Source organism: Rhynchophorus ferrugineus, unplaced genomic scaffold (assembly GCF_030347505.1).
Source record: "Rhynchophorus ferrugineus isolate W39M unplaced genomic scaffold, kcgeb_rfMv2 rfM1, whole genome shotgun sequence".
Lineage (NCBI taxonomy): Eukaryota > Metazoa > Arthropoda > Insecta > Coleoptera > Curculionidae > Rhynchophorus > Rhynchophorus ferrugineus.
In genome coordinates this window covers 44,465,335-44,487,806 of record NW_027472580.1, presented here as the reverse complement: position 1 = coordinate 44,487,806, position 22,472 = coordinate 44,465,335, and the positions used below count along the sequence as shown (strand labels likewise).

General features: G+C 33.3%; 1 protein-coding gene across 7 annotated transcripts in view; it reads left to right on the top strand.

Annotated features, from left to right (window-relative positions):
• The window catches only part of gw (trinucleotide repeat containing adaptor protein gawky), a 52,351-nt gene extending 30,918 nt beyond the window's left edge, over positions 1 to 21,433 (top strand). For 2 of the 7 annotated variants that reach the window (XM_076419558.1, XM_076419557.1), the window contains 19 exons: positions 3,613 to 4,196; positions 4,906 to 5,048; positions 6,454 to 6,698; positions 6,755 to 7,070; positions 7,372 to 7,557; positions 8,047 to 8,253; positions 8,305 to 8,621; positions 8,677 to 8,954; positions 9,014 to 9,218; positions 9,567 to 9,758; positions 9,813 to 9,950; positions 10,005 to 10,147; positions 10,232 to 10,385; positions 10,446 to 10,648; positions 10,817 to 11,093; positions 11,161 to 11,280; positions 11,462 to 11,612; positions 11,700 to 11,844; positions 21,242 to 21,433. In XM_076419558.1, coding sequence (XP_076275673.1) covers positions 3,649 to 4,196; positions 4,906 to 5,048; positions 6,454 to 6,698; positions 6,755 to 7,070; positions 7,372 to 7,557; positions 8,047 to 8,253; positions 8,305 to 8,621; positions 8,677 to 8,954; positions 9,014 to 9,218; positions 9,567 to 9,758; positions 9,813 to 9,950; positions 10,005 to 10,147; positions 10,232 to 10,385; positions 10,446 to 10,648; positions 10,817 to 11,093; positions 11,161 to 11,280; positions 11,462 to 11,612; positions 11,700 to 11,844; positions 21,242 to 21,251 — 3,978 coding nt within the window. In that variant the 5' untranslated portion in view covers positions 3,613 to 3,648 and the 3' untranslated portion in view covers positions 21,252 to 21,433. Of the gene's footprint in view, positions 1 to 3,612; positions 4,197 to 4,905; positions 5,049 to 6,165; positions 6,277 to 6,453; positions 6,699 to 6,754; positions 7,071 to 7,371; positions 7,558 to 8,046; positions 8,254 to 8,304; positions 8,622 to 8,676; positions 8,955 to 9,013; positions 9,219 to 9,566; positions 9,759 to 9,812; positions 9,951 to 10,004; positions 10,148 to 10,231; positions 10,386 to 10,445; positions 10,649 to 10,816; positions 11,094 to 11,160; positions 11,281 to 11,461; positions 11,613 to 11,699; positions 11,873 to 12,687; positions 16,810 to 21,241 lie in introns of those variants that run through there. The other 5 variants (XM_076419560.1, XM_076419559.1, XM_076419555.1 and 2 more) reach the window with 4 other exon arrangements.
• The last annotated feature ends 1,039 nt before the right edge of the window (positions 21,434 to 22,472 follow it).

Below are 22,472 nucleotides of genomic sequence, written 5' to 3'. Positions count from 1 at the left end.
TGACTAATGACATTTAAATTTACTACAAGATGTCTGCAATTTGCATAATTATACTTATGATAATTATTTCTGTCATAAACCCGAGTTCATCCACCTGTATGCGTGGAATATTTATTAACAATTGTTAATTTTGTTAAACCCAAAGCTGATATAAGGTAACTTTTTTTATTCAGTTATATATTGCTTTATATCAGTAATGACATAAATTCAGAGAAATAATCGAAATTTATTATTAAGTCATGTAAAATAAATATATAATTGCTTATTTTCCATTAACGAGTGGCTATTTTGCCCTTAAACATCTACCTTGATGTATTCCGTAGAAAATAATAGGATATTCCAAGTGTCCATCTTCCTTTTAGAAAAGTAAAGCAAATTCGCTTTTTAAGAATTTCGCAACATATAATTTTGACAAGCATTAAAATTTAATAAAAACTATTTTGATAAGTCTTTATCATTTTCAGAGCATGTTTGCTTACATTATTTTATTTCTATGATTTCCATTTTCGCCACTAACCACAATTCGGGTCAAATTTTTTCACTTTTTGTCTTTAAAATTAAATACAATTTTTAACTATTTGTCTCTGTGACTTTCAGTACCTCTTATTATCTATCTCTCTTTCCTTTTTATGGATTATACAATATTAATCTTAGATCCAGCTGAAAGTAGGTTTTCAGGTAGCTTCAAGTTTAATTTAAAATTTGTCATTAGAGGTCTCAGGCGAGGACCTTTCTTCTTGATTAGCTACTGGCGGTAAATCTTTCTTGTATTGAGTTTGTATCTTCATCTAGTAATTCACCTATGAATGTGAATCTTCAATACTTCATGACATTTTTTACTTAGTAAATAAATTATTGGTTATAGCAGCTACTGAATTTCCCAATGACATGACATGTGACAATATTCAAAATATTTCAATTACTGGTTTTAATTTTGTATTTTGTTAATTATCATTAACGCATGGGCTCAAAAAATCCCGGGCGTAACAAAGAAAACGCGTTTTTTTTAAATTCGTAATTGGCTTTATTCATCAACGTAATCTCCATCAAGAGCCACACAATCATTTCAGCGCAGCTCTAAGATTTCAGTACCACTTTTGTAGAACGATTTATCTTTTGCTTCAAAATAGTCCTGTTACCAGTTGCTATCCACTCAGATGATCGTTTTGATTCTGGAGTGAAGTGATGGATCCATGTTTCATCCATTGTCACATATCGGTCCAAAAATTCCTGTTTGTTACGTTTAAACATGACCAATGACCAGAGCTTTCTCATAGTCAAATACTCATGTCATATAAAACTAACATGTACTTCTGACATCTTTACGATGTTAGATAACTTATGCAACTACACTTTTCGATGATTCAAAAAGATTTTGTGGATTTTTTTATGTTTTATGGTGTTACTACATCATGTGGACGTCCACTGCGTTCTGCATCATCGGTGTTTCTACGGCCACGTTTGAAGTCAGCAAAGCGCAACGTTTTATTATTGTTTCTGATGGAGCGAAGTCCTTATAACACTTTTTAAGCCATTTCTTACTTCGTGTTTATATACTTAATTGAATATTGTAGAAGACGATTTTTGGTATTGATTTAAGCAATAAATAAATGGTATCATTCGTGTCATTTTTTAATCAACAATGTCTTTTAAATCAAATTAATTTGGTGAAATCATATAATCATATATGTAAATCGGCTATTATCTTTAGTTTCAGTATCGATTTGTGGACTTTATTTCTTTATAATTAACGATCGTGTCCTGTTCAAGAACGAGAACCTCCAAGTGCCAAAAATGTATAAGGTTATATTTAGACAAATTTGACTCATCAGAGACCGATTTCGTATTTTTAATGCTGTGGTATTTTCAACATCTTTCGTTTTTAAATTTAGCTGTGTATTTCGCGGTTGAATTAGTCGGGATTTTGTTTGCCAACATTTACACTGTCTGACGCTGAAACATAAAATAAATAAATTAGGTTGGTTTTCGTTTCACAGTGTACTGCTTCAATAGCTTTTCTTATTTTACGGATCATTTATTATTTCCTGATAATAAATAAATCTATTAATGGAAACAAATATATATATATATATATATATATATATATATATATATATATATATATATATATGTATATATAATACTTTTGATGTTCAAACCTTTCAAAAGTTGGGAATTGCAATATTCATCTTTCTTGTTTTTTTAATAAAGTTTATTCGCGGCTATATCTAGAACATTTCATTTTTAAAAGCTTGGAAACCGAACGGGTTCGGATTTGATATCATACCAAACAAAATGTTTATTTATTATCTTATCGTTCGGTAAAGTTATACTCAGTTGCTTATAAAGTATAATTAACCATTTATACTTATCTATGGTGAGAGATAAGAACGTCAAATATCATATTAAGGTTTACTTATTATTCTGATAACCTGTTAAAGTAAACATTTCACAAATTATCGTTAATTTTTTATATAAATTTTATAAACGTTTACATCATTTTTATTATTTTGTATTCAATATAAATAACATACCTAATATTATTTAGATAATAAAGTCTAATGAATGTTATCAATTAATCTACATTTCACAACTAAATTATTAATATTTTAACTAATATCTTAAATTTTATTAAAATATACATACCATCTTTGTTTCTATAATTTTAATTTTAATACTGTAATTAAATTTAGTGATTTACTTTTTGTCTCTTGATGATGTTTCTCAAATGTAACGAAACAAACTGGATAAATTTAACGTGGTTTAAATGCCTGGAGCGTCTTCTTATGACGGTTTTACAGTGGCTTTGGTCATTGGCATTTTTCTATTGACATACACTTGCGACTTTGAAGAACCTCTCAATAAAATAAACTAACGAGGCGAAATTATACGTTCTTGGTGACAAATTCACGTAACGTTTGCGAGATATAACCAAATTGTCCATACCAAATGTCCATCGTGACTAGTGTGAATGTTTACTATGTCACGTAGCGCTGCTGTACTGGAGCTACATGTTGTCCCCATCCATATGGCTTAATTTGACCCCAATTTACTTTTTGGCTTGGTGTATAAAAGATATAATTTTTTTATATGAACTTCAACAATCAAACTTTTCATTGTCATTTGATATCAGTAAGTGAATAACAAGTAATAAAACATTCCCTAAATTTTTTCAACATTGAACTATAGTAAACTCTGTAATTTTATTATTAAAATATTTCCAGCCAGGCTTGGTTGGCGCAGTGGTAAAGGCGACAGGACAGTCCACCTACTTTTGCGATAGTCGCGGCTTCAAATCCTGTTGGGACATGCTCGTAAATTTATGTTTGTGATTGGCCTAGGTAAGAGTGCAAAATCCAACAAGGAAAATGATCCCAGTCACGCCAGTAACCAGGCTGGGTAAGACCGGATGTCTTCTGGGATGATTTCTAAGTTGGTCACTCGCTAGCCGGTAGGCTTAATGCCGAGGACCGTGGTTCAGAACCCAAATTAAAGGGAGCAATCTACAAATATGATATATAACTATTCTAAAATAAATGTTTATAAAAGTTCGTGTCTGATGTTTATATAATTTCTAAAAAATATTTATATAATGTTAATGTTTGTTTGCAGATCTCTGGCTGGCCAGACTGATATGGAGCACTAGTGATGATGCGCGTCCCCACCCTCTCCGAGCCGAAGTGTAACACATTTCCTACCTACCAAGTGCCTCAAGAGTCAGCCATGCGGGGCCGCGCACCCCACCCAGTACAACACGAAGTCGCTGGGGCGTTGCGGGGGGGTCGAGCCGACCCCCCGACTATCGCCTTCGCCGTCCCCACGCTGGACGTCGCCCAATCTGTGATATTCGGCTCTAGTTGGGGCCTAGCCCATGGCGCCGGCCCCAACTCTAATGTTAAGCTTCAATCTGTGACCGAGAATTGTCTTCTGAACATTGTTACCGTACCAAAAATACAACGTAATGACCATTGCCTGGTCGACAACAATAATTCAACTTATAATGTAGATAGAGATAAGTTAGATCATAGAGATAAGTTTGGTGCTTTGCCCATCGGACGAGACATTCCCAACCAAAAGTCTGAAGACCTCGAAGTACTCGACGACCTCAATGCACTGAAGACTCTTAAAACTGCTGTAAACTGCGATAACAACGACAAGGACAAAGAACCTACTGAAAATCATGCCCTATGTCACAAGTAAGTGGTTTTCTCTTTATATACCTGTAATTAAGAATTCCAAATGATATATATGCCAGATCTAGTGAAAATCTGTTGCTTGTTAAAGATAAACGTTTAAATTTTTTTTCCTGCATTTTAAGACCGGATTTGATCGAGGTGTAATGGTTTTTATAATAATTTGTTTATTAATTAATAATTTGTTTATTAATTAATAATTTGTTTGCTTAAATTTATAAAACTGTAAGAGATACTCTTTGAGCATCTAAACGTAAATTTATACCGTGGTAATATATACAAACGTACAAAAATTCAGTTCCTGATGCACAGGGTTTGTTAACTGAAACATTTTTGTAAACTATAATCATTCTCATAATGTTCCCATGTATTGCGGAATGAAGGAATTTCAGCGTGGACGTACTTTATTCGTATTCGAATGTTTCAGGTTTTTCTTTGTTGAAAAATAATAATTTTTGAAAGGAATCCATATAAATAGTACGATATTTTCAATCGCAAATTTTTATTATAACGTGCAACCCGAAAAATAAGATTAATTATTTCTCTGAAATTAATGCAAATTTCTCTGTCTTTATGTATCTGCTAAAGAGTGATTTGTAATTTACAGTTTTATTTAATGACTCTTATTTAGGTAATAGTTTATTTCGGCTAATTGTTTCGATAACGTGTTTTCTATCAAATTATTTATAATTATAATATATGTTCTTTGCAGAAATCAAAAGTTGCGCACAACTTTTGGCCATGATCAAGTCTACTCAGTCCCTCTGAGATTACGAGGTGGTGGTGAAAGCTCTCTTAGTACCGGCACTTCCGGATGGGGATCGCCACCTTCTCAACAAGCCAGTAACAATAATAGTAAGTACTACCATGATACTTCAGTTTTAACAAATACTTAAAAGCGTACCTTGAAGAAAACACTTTTTCCAGTAGCAATAATGTAACCAGAAGGAAATATCTTAAAATCCTCATTAAGAGCACAATTCCTCGATAATAGTATTTTAAAGCATGCATTTGTACTATTCGTACAGAACATAACATGACTCTGTGAAAGTTTTCAGTGTTTTATACGAATTTCGGATATTATCAATCGGATTTATCAATATATAAATATGATTTATATCAATATGTTTCATTTCTCTCATCGTCTGAATAATCGTATAATTACAATTGTCCAAGTATCAAATAGACTACAATTGAAAAAAATTAAGTCGTTGAATTGTTTTTTGAACCAAGCCATTTTTAATAACTCTAATGTAACAATGTTCGTAGGTGTACATATAAAAAATGATATGACTTTTCGTGATCGATATATTGAATTTAGAACAATATTTGGTGAACAGAAACATATATAACATATATAATGATACAGTATCAAGTTCAATTTTGTTGTTGATACCAGAGGTTCCGGAGGCAATTACTCGTATGTTTTAATTTCAATTTCAAAAATTGTATCGCCATAAAAGTAATTTTCGCAACTAGCCATAGTACATCAGCCAAAATTTGACGCAATAATATAACGAAACAATTTACGTGGCTAAAAAATGGAAATGCATTAAAATTTATTTTCTTTTTCAGATATAAAATTGCAATGTTATAAATTCTGTTGTAAGCAATTTAAATAAAGTTTTTAACTTTTAGCAAATACAATTTAGTACAAACTTTTAGTAAATACTAAACTTTTACAATTTTTATTGGTAATATTATTACCGAAGAAGACCTTTCACGAAATTGTTTAGACCGTTTTTCTCGATAGGTAAATTTAATTCTTGTTACTTTTCTGAAGAGCCGTCACCTCTTCGATAGATACTGATTTCTGGCAACTTTCACCGAACCACTTGTGTGATAATTCCCTAAAAAAAAACTTGCATGCCATTTTTAAATTATAATTTTTTAGGAGTGGTGTGTAATGTGTATTGGTGGTTATTAGCATATTGTTTTCCCTGAGTAAACAACTGTTGTTTTATTTCTTTAGTGAATAATTCTAGTGGCTGGGGCGCAGCTAACACTACGAACCATAACAACGTTGGAACACAGCAATGGAACAATCATGCTAATCGACCACCAGTCTCATCGCAAAGCGACGGTAATTCGAGAGATTTTTTTTTATTTACTAATAAACAATTTAACATTTGATAATTACGACACCTTCCACCAAGGTCTTCTCACGTGCTTGTTCGTTTGGCAAGCCATATCACCATTTTACAAAAATAACACGATTATAAAAAGTCTTAACCTAGCCTCATGTTACCTTTTCTTGCAGCTAACAAGAACAATGCTAACGGCCAACAACCCCCGACATCTCAATCGAATAGTTCGGTTTGGCCGCAGCCGCCCGGCTCTAAATCATCTACTGGTAACAGCGGTCCGCCTACATCAACCGCTTCTTCGAATAACAACACTCAGAACAACAACGCTCAGAACAATACATCAAATACGACCAAGCAACAACTCGAGCAGCTGAACAACATGCGCGAAGCAATATTTAGCCAGGACGGTTGGGGTGGAGTATGTATTTTTTATTTCTATAAAATCTAATAAATTAAGTTTTGATGGTATTTTAGCAACACGTTAACCAAGACACTAACTGGGACATTCCAGCCAGTCCTGAACCGTCCATGAAAATGGACGGATCAGGCCCTCCAACATGGAAACCAACCGTGAACAATGGAACCGAACTATGGGAAGCCAATTTGCGTAATGGCGGTCAGCCCCCTCCGCCTCCTCAACAAAAAACCCCTTGGGGTCACACTCCCTCCTCCAACATTGGAGGCACTTGGGGCGAAGATGATGACACTACTGATAGTTCAAATGTTTGGACTGGTGTTCCCAATAATCAACAGCAATGGGGAAATAATAGCAACAATGCTATGTGGGGTGGTAAGTTTAATTACCAAAATATGCTTATTGATACTGATTTACTGATGCATGTTATTTTATATAAGCTGATTTTTATCTATGGAATTACACAGCTATAGGTAAAAGCTATTGTCTATTATGCAAGATCGGTCCTTTTGATGAAGTCAGAACCAATAGGAATTGTAGAAAGAACAAAAATATAGAAAGAAATTAGGTTTTATAAAATGCCGCAAGTCCAGTGTTTATGAAATTTTTGACTATATATATTTTTTGAAAGCTCGAGGTGGAACGTGAAGATACAAGACAATGTGTTTTTTTATAGGTGCAACAGGTGGCAATGCGTCGGGCTGGGGAGATCCACGAACACCTGCGGATCCTAGAGCGAATGCTGGGGCTGCTGCTGCAATGGATGGTATGCGTCCCGATCTACGTGTCGTAGCTGCGGGATTAGATCCACGCGAACAAATACGGCAAATTACGGCAAGCGATATGCGGGGTGATCCTAGAGGTAAATTGATAGTCATCACGTTATTTTTTAATCCAATTTTTATTCAAATTGTGGCGACCGCCACGACCCCATTCTTGATAATACTAATTTTGTGTTTGATAGATATTCACTAAAACAAAACGAATTTCATTGCTTCATTACCTTGTAGGTTAAAATGTCACGATATATTTTTAAATATCTATATAATATTTTTGTTACATTGCCAGATTTCTAACATTATTTCAATCTGAGCCATATTTTTGTGTATTTGTTCATACATAGGTAAAAGTTGTGTGTAGGAGGGATAAAGACAAACTGTCCTTTTTATCCTAAATTATTTACCTCATATATAAAATGATAAAATTATAGAATTGATTTGTGTTTCTTACAATAAATATTTAGCAAGGTTTGAACATTACAGGTATTACTGGTCGTTTAAATGGAGCTGGAGCATAGAATTGATTTTTATTTCTTACGATAAAGCAATTTAGCAAGGTTTGAACATTACAGGTATTACTGGTCGTTTAAATGGAGCTGGAGCAGAATTCTGGAGTCAGTCTGGTCCACATGTTGGCCCCGGTGGAATGCACCATCAAAACAAGCTCCCTATCGGTCCTGGAAATGGTGGTGGCTGGGAAGAACCATCACCTCCTTCTCAAAGGCGTAATATACCCAATTATGATGATGGGACATCTCTCTGGGGCAATCCTCAACAGGGTAAGGTTTTTGAAATTTACTTGTCAGCAATAATAGTAGAGGTAATTTTAGGTCCCCATTGGAAAGATTTACCAGCTGGAGCCGGTGGCATGGGCGGTGGTCGAGGAGGACCCCCAGGTATGGCACCAGGTCGTAAACCTGACGGAGTCTGGGGTGGCGGTGGCCGTAACGGATGGGATGAGGTACCTGGGCAAACTAGTGGCTGGGGAGATGAGCCTACTACTCCGTGGGGTAAACAAAAAGGCCCTGGAGTAATATGGGAATCTGGAGAATTAGAGTGGGGGCATAAGGCTCAGAAATTACCTTTAACCAAAGAACAAGTGTGGAACTCAAAACAATTTAGAATGTTGGTAGATATGGGACATAAGGTAATTGGTCTCCTAATTGCCATATTGATATTTTTATGATCATATTACGTGTTAGAAAGAAGAAGTGGAACATGCGCTTCGTATACGTGATATGAACATGGAGGAAGCTTTGGATCTGCTGAGCCCAGTACGTGCTAGGGGCAACGATGGTTGGGGAATTAGCAGCCGTCACGATGATCACTTTGATCATTCTCAATATCCAGGAGCTCAAAGAGGATTCCCAGGCCTTGGTGGTCCTGCTGCCAACCCGCTAGGAGGCGGTTTTCCAACAGGAGGTGGTGCAACTCCTGGATTACTAAATAGTATGGCAGGTGCCAGCGGACAAGCTAACGGGTATAACCTGTAAATCCTTATACCACTGTATTGTACTTAAATTACTATTTTTATTTCAGTTCCTTAATCAATAATATTTCACCAGCTTTAGTGCAAAAAATGCTCACGCAACAAAGTGGCGCAGGTGGGGTAGGTTCACAAGGTTTCGGTGGACCATCTGCCGGTCGTCCGATGCAACCCCAAAATCAGCCATCTACACAACAGTTGAGAATGCTGGTTCAACAAATTCAAATGGCTGTACAAGCTGGGTATTTGAACCATCAGGTAATTTTATAATATTTAAACAATTTTATGAAGTAATTTTGAGAAAAAAATTATAAGTTTATATGAAAGATTATGTACATTGTTTTCAAAATACAATCTGGTTTACATTTTAATTTTTGCTTGGAAAAAAATATTTGAAAGAATTTCCAGTTGCAATGACATACAACAAAAAGAGAATTTGGACACTTTGCAGCATTTTTGTTCAAATTAAATAGGAAAACTTTTATTTTTACAGTTTAAAAAAGTTATAGAACAAAATGTCTACGTACAATAACTTATACCATTATCTGCAAATCCCTTCATAATAATTAACAATCCATTTAGTGTAACATTATTCATTGCTTTTAGATCTTGAATCAACCTTTAGCTCCCCAAACACTGGTCCTTCTCAATCAGCTTTTGCAGCAAATCAAGACCTTACACCAGCTCAGCCAACAGCAAATGGTAGCTACTAATTCCAAAGGGAATTTAACAAACAATGCAGTAATGCAATTTTCGGTTCTTATTACTAAAACAAAACAACAAATAATGAACATTCAGGTAGGTGTGTAAAGAGAAGCATTTTCATAGAAACTAACATTTAGACATCTACAGAATCAAATTCAAGCTCAACAAGCACATTATGTCAAACAACAACAAAATATTGGTTATGACTCTTTTAAAACTCCAATGCACGAATCGATTAACGCTCTTCAGGGAAATTTTGCTGATATCACTTTGAATAAGGACATTGTAAGTAGAAATATAACTTGTTTAATATCCGACTCTGATGTGTATTTTATTTAGAATCCACCACAGTCACGATTAAATCAGTGGATCAATAAAGATAAAGAAGAAAGCAGCGAATTTAGCCGAGCCCCTGGCTCCTCTTCGAAACCAGTAGCTACCTCGCCCAATATGGCTCCTCTTGGATTATCTCAAAATGACGGGTAAATAATTTTTTTTTAATAGAAAAATATTGGTCGAAATTTTAAGATGTTTGAAATACAAAATATCCAAACTGTATTTTTTAGGCCTTGGTCAACTGGTCGTTCAGGAGACACGGGTTGGCCAGATTCCAGTGGCGGCGATACCTCAAACGACGTTAAAGACGCACAATGGGCAACGACTGCTCAACCTTCCTTGACTGACTTAGTACCTGAATTTGAACCTGGAAAGCCTTGGAAAGTAAGAATAGTTTGACAATTTGCATATACTATATTTTTAATGTTAATTTTTGTATTCTAGGGCAATCAAATAAAATCAATTGAAGATGACCCGACCATTACGCCCGGATCTGTAGTGCGTTCACCGTTGTCTATCGCTACTATTAAAGATAATGAACTCTTCAGTATTAATGCTAACAAGAGTCCTCCAGCCACTGATGCTATGCAATCTCTTAGTTCCAGCACTTGGAGCTTTAATCCACCTACCACCAGTGCTTTTACCAGGTATTTTATTATATTATTTACATCAGTTCATTTTTATTTTTCAAATGATTATAAACACGGATCCAATTACTGAAATATTTTGTGGAGAGTTTTTTATATGATTAATCCCTTTTTGTTTTATTAGTATGCTTTTTGTTAGAACATATTGTTTATTATTGATATTTACAGTCCACAAATTAAATTGCCAACAACAAAAGGTGGTTTGGGAGATCTGAACCCAGGAACGGCTGTAACATCTGAATTGTGGGGTGCACCAAAGTCTAGAGGACCTCCTCCTGGTCTTTCCGGCAAGGGCGGTGGGGGCACATTAGCAAACGGTTGGTCTACCCAATTGTCTGGAAGCTCCTGGGGAGGTAGCGCAGGAGCGGCCCAAAGAAATTCTGGAAGCTGGGGTGGTGCATCGGGTACTTCTCAATGGTTACTACTACGTAATCTGACTGCTCAGGTAAAATTAAAATGCTAAATTTTAATATTAAAAATGCATTATATCATCCTTATTGTTATTTTTTCAGATTGATGGCTCAACATTGAGGACGCTATGTATGCAACACGGCCCATTACACAGCTTTCATCTTCATTTACACCAAGGATTCGCGCTTGCCAAATATTCATCTCGCGAAGAAGCTACCAAGGTATTTTTGAATTTTCATCATGTGTTATGTATTCAGATGTTACAAATTATTATATGATTATATACAACGGATCCAATTCATGAATCAATTCTTGATTACAAACTTCAATATGATTTTTTGCTCCAATTAAACTGAAGTTTGATTTAACTTGTATTTTGTCTATGAAAAATAATTGTTGTAGGCCCAAACTGCTTTAAATAATTGTGTACTTGGAAACACAACTATTCTGGCAGAAAATCCAACTGATTGGGATGCCAATACTCTCCTGCAGTCTATTGCCCATCAGCAGGGAGGTTCATCTGGGGCTTGGCGCAACACAACATCTAAGCCAGGTAAAATTTCATAAATATATCAAAGTAATTATTTCATACTATAAATATTTAAAATATAGAGTTTTAAGTAAATCTCAATACTTGTAGGTGGGGATGCATGGAGTACCAATTGGTCCAATAACCCTTCTAGTCTCTGGGGTAACACTACTTTAGATACCACTGATCCAGCGAGGGCTACGCCTTCTAGCCTTAATTCCTTTCTACCCAACGATTTATTGGGAGGTGAATCAATGTAAGCAACACCTCTAAAAACATAACAGGTGAAAAAACATACTAAGAACAAACGATATTAAAACGATAGTTATATAGGCTGTAGGCTAGAGAACATTTTCGTTCATGAAGGATAGGTTGAAATAAAAACAATTCTGTTGATATTTAATAATTTTTGACTTTTTGCTGTTATTGTATTGCTACCAGTACGCAGCAATTAAAAACATTGTTGTTTTTAGAATGTTTTTATTTTATTTTTTTTTTAATTATAAGATATGACATATATTAGGGCAGGTTGTTTCACCAAATGTATACAAGATTCCTGTATATTTGCTATAAAATTGAAAGATTGATTTTTTAATTTATTTTTGAGTTGCCATTTGTTTTTTTTTTAATTATTATTACTATAAATACTTTTTAAATATTTCGAATCTGCTGGAAGAAAAGTAATACTAGCTTTAAATGTTTTATTGTTTAAGAAATGGTGGAAATTGAAACCGTGTTATCATGAATAGTGACTTAAATGATATCTTGACTGCGAGATACGTCTCACCAGACCAGAGCTCAATTTTTGAACGCACTTAAAATGCATATGATTTTTAGAAAAAGATAAATGAAAAATATGTAATCGAGACTAGTCCACATTTAGCAAGGTTTAATATTTAATATATTGTATATTGAAATATATGTATATTATGTGACCAAATCAACTCATAATTACATTTTATATATTTTGAGCTCATTTAGACTTCTCATATTTACAATATTTTCCTAAATATTAACAATTTAACTATTATATTTAATATTTTATTTGTTTAAAAAATAGTAATTTAAAGTACCTAATAAGTTATTTTTATTTTTTAAGGAGTACCGGTGTGGTAACTATACGTTCGTAGCATGTATCCTACATATTTTATTCTAATTTTTTAAAACGATTTTCTGCATTTGCTGGGGTATATTATGAGGGTGCTATAACGTTTTGTTCTATATATTTACATATATGGAGATCGAGCGAAATAACTAACTACAACTAGTTGTCGCTTTTTCGTTAACTCTCTCCACACTCCCCGCAGAACCTGTGATCTCTTATTCCTGATATATCAAAAAATAAATAAAAATACACTAATAAATTATACATGTTTACGTAAGATGTTATCTAAAAATATTTTTTTGGGTTGGATTAGTCCCAAAATAAAAAAAACACCACACAATCAGTTTTTAGACTGCACGCTAAATGAGTATTCTTAAACTTAGTAATAAAATTCTGAAAAACAAGAAAAAAATAACGAAAAAAAATACCAATATATCGTTCTATGGATAAAAAATTTAATATATACCCTTATATTATAATGATAAATGTGTTTTCTGTATTTAATGGATGTGTTAGCCGTAGATATTGAATATCGTTTTTTAGTCTGTGTACTGTGATTATCGTTGATCACAAAGAGTAACAAAACAAAAACTAAAACGCTGTTACTGTGGTGTTCATTGGATATCGACATTCAACTTTATAGCTAACAGTGTGCGAGCGAATGAAAGGTACGTCCTCCTTTTGGCTACTTTGGACATCGAGGCGAAACCGTTTTTTTTTTCATTTTCTTGCAAATGGAAACTATTCGTTTTAGTATAAGGAACGCGCGCTTTGCTCAATATAGCTTTCGCTGTGATTTTGTCCCAAACTTACAAACCACCTCCACTCACCCCCTATTCGGTACTAACCTAAATCAGTGCAATGGCAGCTAAACAAAAGCTAAGAGAATATTAACCAAACAAATAGGACTCCCCTACAGTATTTTCCGCCTTTTTTCTCAGATTCAGGCGTACGTCGCCCTTGAAGTATTTTTCTAGTCCCTTATGCGTTATGTGTTATTTTTCGATTTCCATTTGCACAAGTTACCTATAAAAAATTCTAGTGGTAAAAAGACTGATGCCCAATAAATCTTCAATTTATATAATTTAGTAGTGCATTTAATTTTGTTGGTTTGCCCTCGCTCAAAGTAATTCAAAAGATTTGACGATAAGAAAAACAACTTGCCGTACGATAATGGATATATAAATGTATTTCCACCCAAAAACAAAAGAGATCATATGATTGAACAGTTTTAAGAAAAAAAGTACATAACTGTGCTGTGACTTTTAAGTGGCTTTTTTAATTTTTAAAAATAACCGATAAAAAAACAAAAAAAAACTGTTTCTTTTTTATTTGGAGAAGCTATTGTTTCTTACTTTATATTTAGCTTTTAAACGATACACTGAAGGTGCGCATTATGGATTAAAAGCGGTAAAATATTCATATCGTTGAACAATAATTTAATATCAAGAAAAAATATGGTCAAGAGAGAGAGAGAGAGAGACACAGATAGGAACAGAGTTTTTTAAGAAAAAGAGTTTAATCCAGGATGCGGACGTTTGTTGAATTTGATGGTGCAAAATTGGCTGTTTTTTTCTGGATGGATCGACACACACACACTCACCGCTTTAAATATTGAATAAATAAATCATTAAAAGACGCTTTACTTCTGGAGACTTCCAGGAAAAAATACGCCCCTCCCAAGTTCCAATAGAGAATATTTAGTATCTTATTGCCAATTTACATTTTAGTATATATGTATTAGACTTTAGGTATTACGATATTAACTAGTATTTAAGAAATTTGGTAGTAGGGATATATTTGTGTGTTCTTATGTAATCAGACAACCACAAACTCTGAATCATACGTTTCAATTTGTTTTTAAAGATATGTGTAAATGAGAATGTACGCGCTGACCTAACCGCAAGACTTAGCAACTACCGACAAACAATCGTTTTGCGTCGACTCCACGATACAGCCTAGATAAAACAAGACGATTGAACGTTGACCAAAAAATAAAAGATAACCGATTCGATGCGAGTCGAGCCTTTGACCGTTCGCCGGTTATCTGCCGACCTTTATCGACACGAGATCTACCCCGAAATACGACAACGCGGCCTTTTCCAGTGGTTGTTAAATGAAGAAAATAGTTACCCAGGCTCGCCTCTCGCTTTTTTCTTTCTCACCTCCTTTTTTACTTGTTCAAAACTGCCATCTTCCAGTCTGATCGTGTACGAGACGTAGCCGTTTTACTATTGCTCGGATTTCTGCTCCAACCTCCACCGAACAATGTTAGAAGAACGTTTATTTTTGTTACGAGATCTAATGTATAGCAATTGCTCTTTCAGCTTTTCAGTCTTTGAACTGACGCACTTGCCTTATATATTCCCAAGATGGTCGTATGTTTCTTCGGTTTCCTTTCACCGGGAGAATCGAAAGAAGTTGCAAAAGGGACACGGGAATTGTTGTAATTCCGCATTGAAATGAATTTTTCCACCGGTGATCTATGTTAAGATATTTGGCAGTTGTCGAGGCACGGATTAACTCATCGCGGTCTAATGATATAAATAACAAAACCTTTACCGATAGAGAATCTCCGGCTGCCAAAGCAGTATTGTGATTTTACATACTAAATTTAGATAAAAAAAGAGAATGAAATTATAAATTTGACATTTTGCAGTCGCGTGCTATACTGTAAAGTGGGAATTTATTTTTATGTCTGATATTCGTGTACCTTTCAATCTATAGGTTATAATGTTGTTTATTTAAAAAAAGGGAAAAAGCAAGAAAAAAAGTAACTAGATTATAAGTAAGCTCAGCTTAAATATCATAAAATTAAGTAGGATAGAATTTTCTGCACAACAAAACATAAGAAACTACTCGTGGCTAAAACATAGAACTTTATTAATAACATACAAAGCAGTCTCAAAATCATGGAGCAATTAAATGATAGATGAAAAAAAAAGAAAACAAATTAGGCAGATATCGGTTACCTGATTCTTTGCAATACTACATCAACAGCAACGAACATATTACTGTTTATGTACAACCAGAAAAATACTTAATACGTAACAAGAACACGAAAGAAATAAAACCAGTTTGCTTAAATCCGCTACAACTTAGATAATTTAAAAGATCTAAAATATAATATGCGAAAAAAGAAATGGAATATAAAAATCATTAGTATTTGATTTAGGTTTTACAGTATTTGTGATTAAAGTGCCACTTGTGTTTTCAAGTATATATATATATATATATTTAATCATTGCCACTAAATACTATATATATTACATATATATATTAATTAAAGAATATATTATATAATTATAGTAGTGGAAACAAAGAAGAAATAGAATATGGCATTTTTGAATGCCGACTAGTGTAGTAGATTATTCTTGGTGTTCGATAGATATAAGATGTTTTTTTACCTTGTCTTGACCTAAGTATTTTTCAATTTGAAATAACAACCCCATCTATAATCTCGACCACCACCTATCTCCCTTTTATAGTTAAAACCAAAATAGTTTCCTTCATCTAGATTTTAAATTATACAGGGTGATTCACAAGGCCTTTATTGTTTAAACTGCTATTTTTCCCAAGAAGAGATTATAATTTATGTAATTAGCATATAAAATTTATGTTTAAAGATAAAAATAAACATCCCGTATAATATTGCGATTTTTTCACATTTCGAAGCACCCCGTATATATTTATATAAATATCGTTATCGTACTGATTATAATTTCGGTTAAAAAAATTCTGTCGCTTTCCGTTCCCAATGATGCAAAAACGTAAATGCCAAAGTTTTTGGAGATTGATTTATTATTTTTTGTTTGTGAAATTTTTTCCAAAATCATATCAATAATACCTTGAAAGTTTCCTAGATACTTGTATTTTTCGAGAGTCCTCCTCGTGGAAATAGTTTTTGTTTGGAGAATAATGTGCGGTCTCAAGAAATCGGTCTTAGTGCAACTTTAACAAGGTCACATTAAAAGTCTGCCAAAACAACAAAAAAATATTTAAAAAAAAATGTAAATCCTGACTTACTAGATGTAATATAGAATTATTTTTTATCAAATCGGCAATAATACGTTTACTTTTTAAAATGTATATGACTTTTTAAAATGGATAAGTAAATATGAAAATGCAATTTTTAAAGCTGTTTTTTCTAAGATCACGTTCGATGTCTAAAAGAAGAATAAGTCAAACTAACAATAATAGTTAGCGAAGAAACAACAGAATGCCAATATCGTGCAGTAATCTGCTTGTCGCTTTTTTATATATATATATGGTGAAACATGAAAACATGAGCCGTATTCATCACTTGATAATACCAATTAATGTGCCTCTTGACTTTGTTATATAAATAAATATAAATTGTAAAAAAAAATAAAAAAAAAAACCATTCGCGTGGCCAAGAGCCTTGGTCTCGGTCTTAGCCCGATCAGAATATCTTGAATATACTAGTGAGCTTTAAGATTTGTCTATTTGTAATCAGTCTTATAATTTATTGACGATTCATTTGGATGTACTAGCTAAACAAGTTGGTACATCCAAAAGATCGAACTTAGAAAGTATCCAGTTTGCGTTATAATAGGGTATGACCATTTCGAGCCAAACAAAGGTAGAATTAATTCCTTTTTTTGCGTTCGTTTTGGTGCAATATATATATATATATAGACGATACTGTGTTCGAATAGTGATGCCGATGAAACTTGCATTTGATAAAAAAAATATAAATATATCTAATTAAGGTTAAGGGGTAATTATCTAGTTCGTATACTTAATGAGAAAAAATGGATATGTTACTTACCTAGTGGCAGCATTTAGTCATTAAACGTTTTAGTATTATGATAAAAGATAGAACGACAAGTTGCATACTCTAATCAATACACTGTGCAATACAACTGTTAAAGAGTATTATTATTTATGACGTTAGTAATACGTGTACGCTTTTTGTTTCTAGTTGTTTTACGTCTTCTCGTTATTCTTCCATCGCTCTACTTTTTGCACAGACCTTCTTGCCATCGTTTTATGATATTAAGTCCCTCTTTACTTATTTCTTAACACTTGTCACTATATACCAAAGACCTCGAGTGTCATATTATTTTGCTGGTGTTTTTTTGTTTTGTTTAAATTTCTTCGAATTTCGCCAAATTCTTCCAACAAAGGTTGTGATAGTAATAGTTTAGTGCTTCTTATTCCGTACGCTGAGTATTTTTTGTGTGTTTTTTGTTTTAGTTTTTTTCGACATACCAGTGCGTTTCACAGCACAAAATTAAGTGCCTATGAATATGTGCAATTGAAAAAAAAAATAAAAAAATTAAATAAAAATAAATAAACGGGCCTGACTAATAGACAGGGTTTTAACATATTTTAGGTGAATTGATTGTGTATATTTAAATTTGGCTACGGTTTTAGCCCCCACCTGTGTATAAAATTTGCAGAAAATAGTCAAACGTAGAACTAAGTAAGGGTGTGATTTCGAATTAAATTAGATATGTAAACAAAAGCAAGTATATCTTTCTTTTAATATCCCCTTCCTTTTCCCTCTACCATAGTTTTCTTTCATTTTCCTGCTCTCCCAATCGATTTCATCCTTCGATGTGTACTTGCTTCTGTTTCTAGAACAGATGAATTGTAATTTTGTTGATCTCGCAATTTCGCGCAGATTTTAAGCTAGCAAGGTACTGCCAACTGTAAAAAGATACTGTATGTCTTAAATATAATCAAAGAGTTATATATGTGTAGGTTAATTGTACTATAAATTTTCGTTTTATTTTTGTTTATAATTCGTACTAACCCAAAGGCATTCATTCTGAAACCGATGAAATTTTAAAAAGTAATAAGATTAATATTATTGAAAAAAAATAGTTAGATGTGGGGTTATAAAGCGAATGTTAGGCCCTCAGTCTCAGGTTTAGTGTTTATCACTCTTCTAGTTGTAAGCTCTTTAATTAAGTAAGGGAAATAAAAAAGCTACTGAATAACGTAATGAAAACAACATTCCTTAGAAAAGAAACCAGTTACGTATCTTGTTGAATTCGTTATCGATTGGGATGATTTCGTGTTGATGTGTTACTTGCCCAATATATATTTTTCAAGAAACCAAAAACCCTATAGCGTGTATATATCATTTCGGCAAGTATTGTTAACGTGTGTTTTTTTGTTCACGGTAATTTTTTTGGGTTCATCAGTAAATCAAAATGTTAATAAGATAAAAATTAATAAACGATTATGCCTTAATAATGACAAACAAGTGTGCTCTCTGTCTAGTTTACTTTTATAGTTTAAGGGTCAAAATAGATTAAAGCTTCGGAGATACAACGGTCGAGAGGCCGACAAGACTGTAGAGGAATACCAGGTGATTGAAGATGCGCTTGAGGAAGCCGAAACGCGCGGCCTTCCGAGTGGGCGCTCGCTTCAACGATCTTTCAGAACTCTGTTTTTAGTTTAATCGTCATGTAGACGGGCGAATGAAACAAGAGAGAACACTAGGTCCATGTAAAAAATAAAAAGGTGCTCCGAAATAGCAGCTTTATTTCACTACGTATAAGAACAATGCCGGAATCTCAATATATTTTTGAATAGTTGAATGAATTAATAATAATCAGACTAGGATCGAGATATTTTCATGTCATATCAAATGAATACCGACTAAAATGAGAAAAAGACACATTGGTTAATTAAAAGAAACGTGCCAAAATTTCGCTTAGGAAAACCTTTTGCTCATAGCTATCAGGGTGACCGTCGCTCTGGTTGCATACGCTTACTTGCTGTGTATAATAACTTAATATAAAATGCAATATTGTATATATATGGCTGATGAAAATCTTGTACAATTGTTATAATTTCATAGTATATTATGTATTAACTACTTAATTATTTAGATATAGGAAATGTGTTATTTAAATATTAGTATATAAATTAAAAATGCAAAAAAACCAAATGCAAGTTTCTTCGGTCCGACACTATCGGCAGCCCAGTGTCCAGATGTATTTCATTTTTTAAAAACTACTAATTTCGTTACCCCCCCACCTCCCTCGTTGAAATGTAGGTGCTGAAATTTGATCACGAAACAATCTTTGTTTACATTTTCCGGCCGAAAATATATTGTGATTTCATTTGTTTTGTGATATGAGTACAATTTTTGTGATACTTGGATATTTATAGTGTATTGAATAATAATAATAAATAATAGCTTTAGGTAATTTACAATCGGCGTGTCTAAAATAAAATAAATATACAAAAAAATCATTTTCTAGATATAGATGTGAGATTTACATATAGCTAGAACGAACTGTTGATTTGTTTTTTTTTCGAAATTATTGCTGTCGTTTCAACATCCTACACCACCCCGCCTCTCCGTCTCAAAGAGCGCGCGAGCGAGTTCTGTTGTCCTAATCTAGTACAAGATATATCGATACATGTTAATGTGTCTGGTAAAATGTAAACAAAGACCCGTTCTTACTCGTCGTCGTTCTCGGCATCACATAACGCGCTCGGTTTATTTCGTTTCACGATACTGCAACAGAATGGCCTAAAACATGTTCCCTCCCCCTTTTTTTGTTATTGTCTAGTCCTATATTTCAAAGCCTGACGTCCGGAACGAATGAGAATTATAATTCCATATCCCCCTCCTCGTTACTATTATTATTATTATTAAAATAATTATCGAGTATAAATCTGCGTTGACTTAAGAACCATTACGCCCTCTACACTACCTTCCATACAATGAAAATTCCAAAGTTCCTTATGTTGCCTGTAAGTTTTTTACGAATTTAGTCTTATATCGCATATGTCACTTTCGTATGGTTGTGTTTAATCGAAGACAGTTGTTTTTATTTTGTTTTTATTTATCAACGTATTGTTTTCGAAGTCGAATAAGGCAATATATATTTAAAAAAAAAATCCTGTATTGACAGATGCAAATATGTGATATTGCTGACAATTTAATGAAACAAATATTTATCCGCTACTATTGTCTTACAATGTCTAGTGAAAAAAGATTAACGTCAATGACATGATGATGAAGCATTTTAGAGTGACTGACGGTATGATGTACCGTCCAAAAAATCCAAAAAAAAAACTGTTTTTACTACAAAGTTACTAAGTAAGCTTTATCAAAACAGTTCATTTATTGTAATTTAATTTTGTTTATATTTTTCTACTTAACTGTCTGAAAAAAGGGGTATATTCCAAAATGGACGAACATAAATATGTCGGCAAAATAAACCCAATGAAGTCTGATCTGAACTAATCTAAAACTGTTTAAAAAATGGAATCTCTGAAGATATTGACAGTTTGTTTTTTAAGAGAAATGTGTCACTAGGAGGGTAAACTCAGGGACCAGGCCAAAAGTCACGGTGATATCAAGCTTAGACAAAATTAAGAAAAATCAAATGAGATGATTAAAGTAATTACACCCCTTTTAAACATAGTACACTACTTATAATGAAAACTCAATTAAATGTTGTAGAAAAATTATTTTCAAATCTGTAAAATATTTTGAAGGTTATTATAAATCCCCCTACTGCACTGTTGTCGATTTAATTCTAAATTTTTTTAGTGAAATGTGAAGATGCCTATAATTATGCGAGTCCAATCAAGTCTCCCACAATAATACATATACAGTGCAGATGGGCACCTAGGTTTAAGTTAGGTTATGTAAATGCTTTTGAACAACAACCCGTTGTTTACGCTCTGTACTTGTAACCCAAATGACCAGTATGCATTCAGTAATAAAGGTTGTCTTAATGTATTTTCGTTTTGTTTATTTCAAACCTCTCACATATATTCCAGAACAGAATGAGATCCTCATTTTAATATTCTACCCCGGATCTCTACTAATATTAATATTCATTAATAGTAGATACTATAATAGAGGGTCGAGTATAATGTAATTTAATTTTCGTGTTTTCAAAGCCAAAAAGTGTTTCAAAGGTTATGTTCATATGAATTTCACACATATACCACTTTTCCACCTAATAAAATCATAACTTAGTCACTGCAGAACTTGATATTTTTAGACGAAAAACTGAATCAAGTGATTTTTACAAGCTTGTTTATTTCCCCTCCTAAAATCCAAAATCCCTTCCTATTATTCTATTGTCTGTTTTAGTTGAATTAATTGTTGAATGTAGAGAATCGAATAAATGGTTTCGCATTCTTATTGTGAAACATATTTTTTCAATGATGCCGAGTACTTCCTTGACGTTAGTGAGGCAATTCGCACATTATTGCCCTTTAAAATTTTTTTTTTTTCATTTCACAAATGCAAATTCCCACCGTGCAATTTTTCATCGTTGTTCATATGGTAAGTATTAATATTAATGTTTAGTTTTATGTAGATGGTACAAACTCTATTTTAACCCCTTTAGTTCTGTAGAGATATAAGCACAATAACTTTTGATTTAAAAAAAATATTATCCTTAACGGTCAATAATCTCTCCAGTGGACAATAAGTATTTGTTATGATAACTAATATAACGGGTCAATTGAAAAGTCCCCAGCCTACCATAGTAAAATACATTTTTTTGCCAAGATCAGTCCTTTTTATTCAACATAATTCCCTTCAAGGGTGATACACTGATTATAGCGATCCTCCAACTTTTCGATACCATTTTATAGTACGATTTGTCGCGAAAATCACCTCTTCATTCGACGAAAATTTCTTCCCAGCGAGTATTCTTTTGAGATCTGAGAACAGGAAATAGTCGGTGGGGGGCAGATCTGGAGAATACGGGGGATGAGGAAGCAACTCGAAGCCCAATTCATGGATTTTTGCCATTGTATTAACT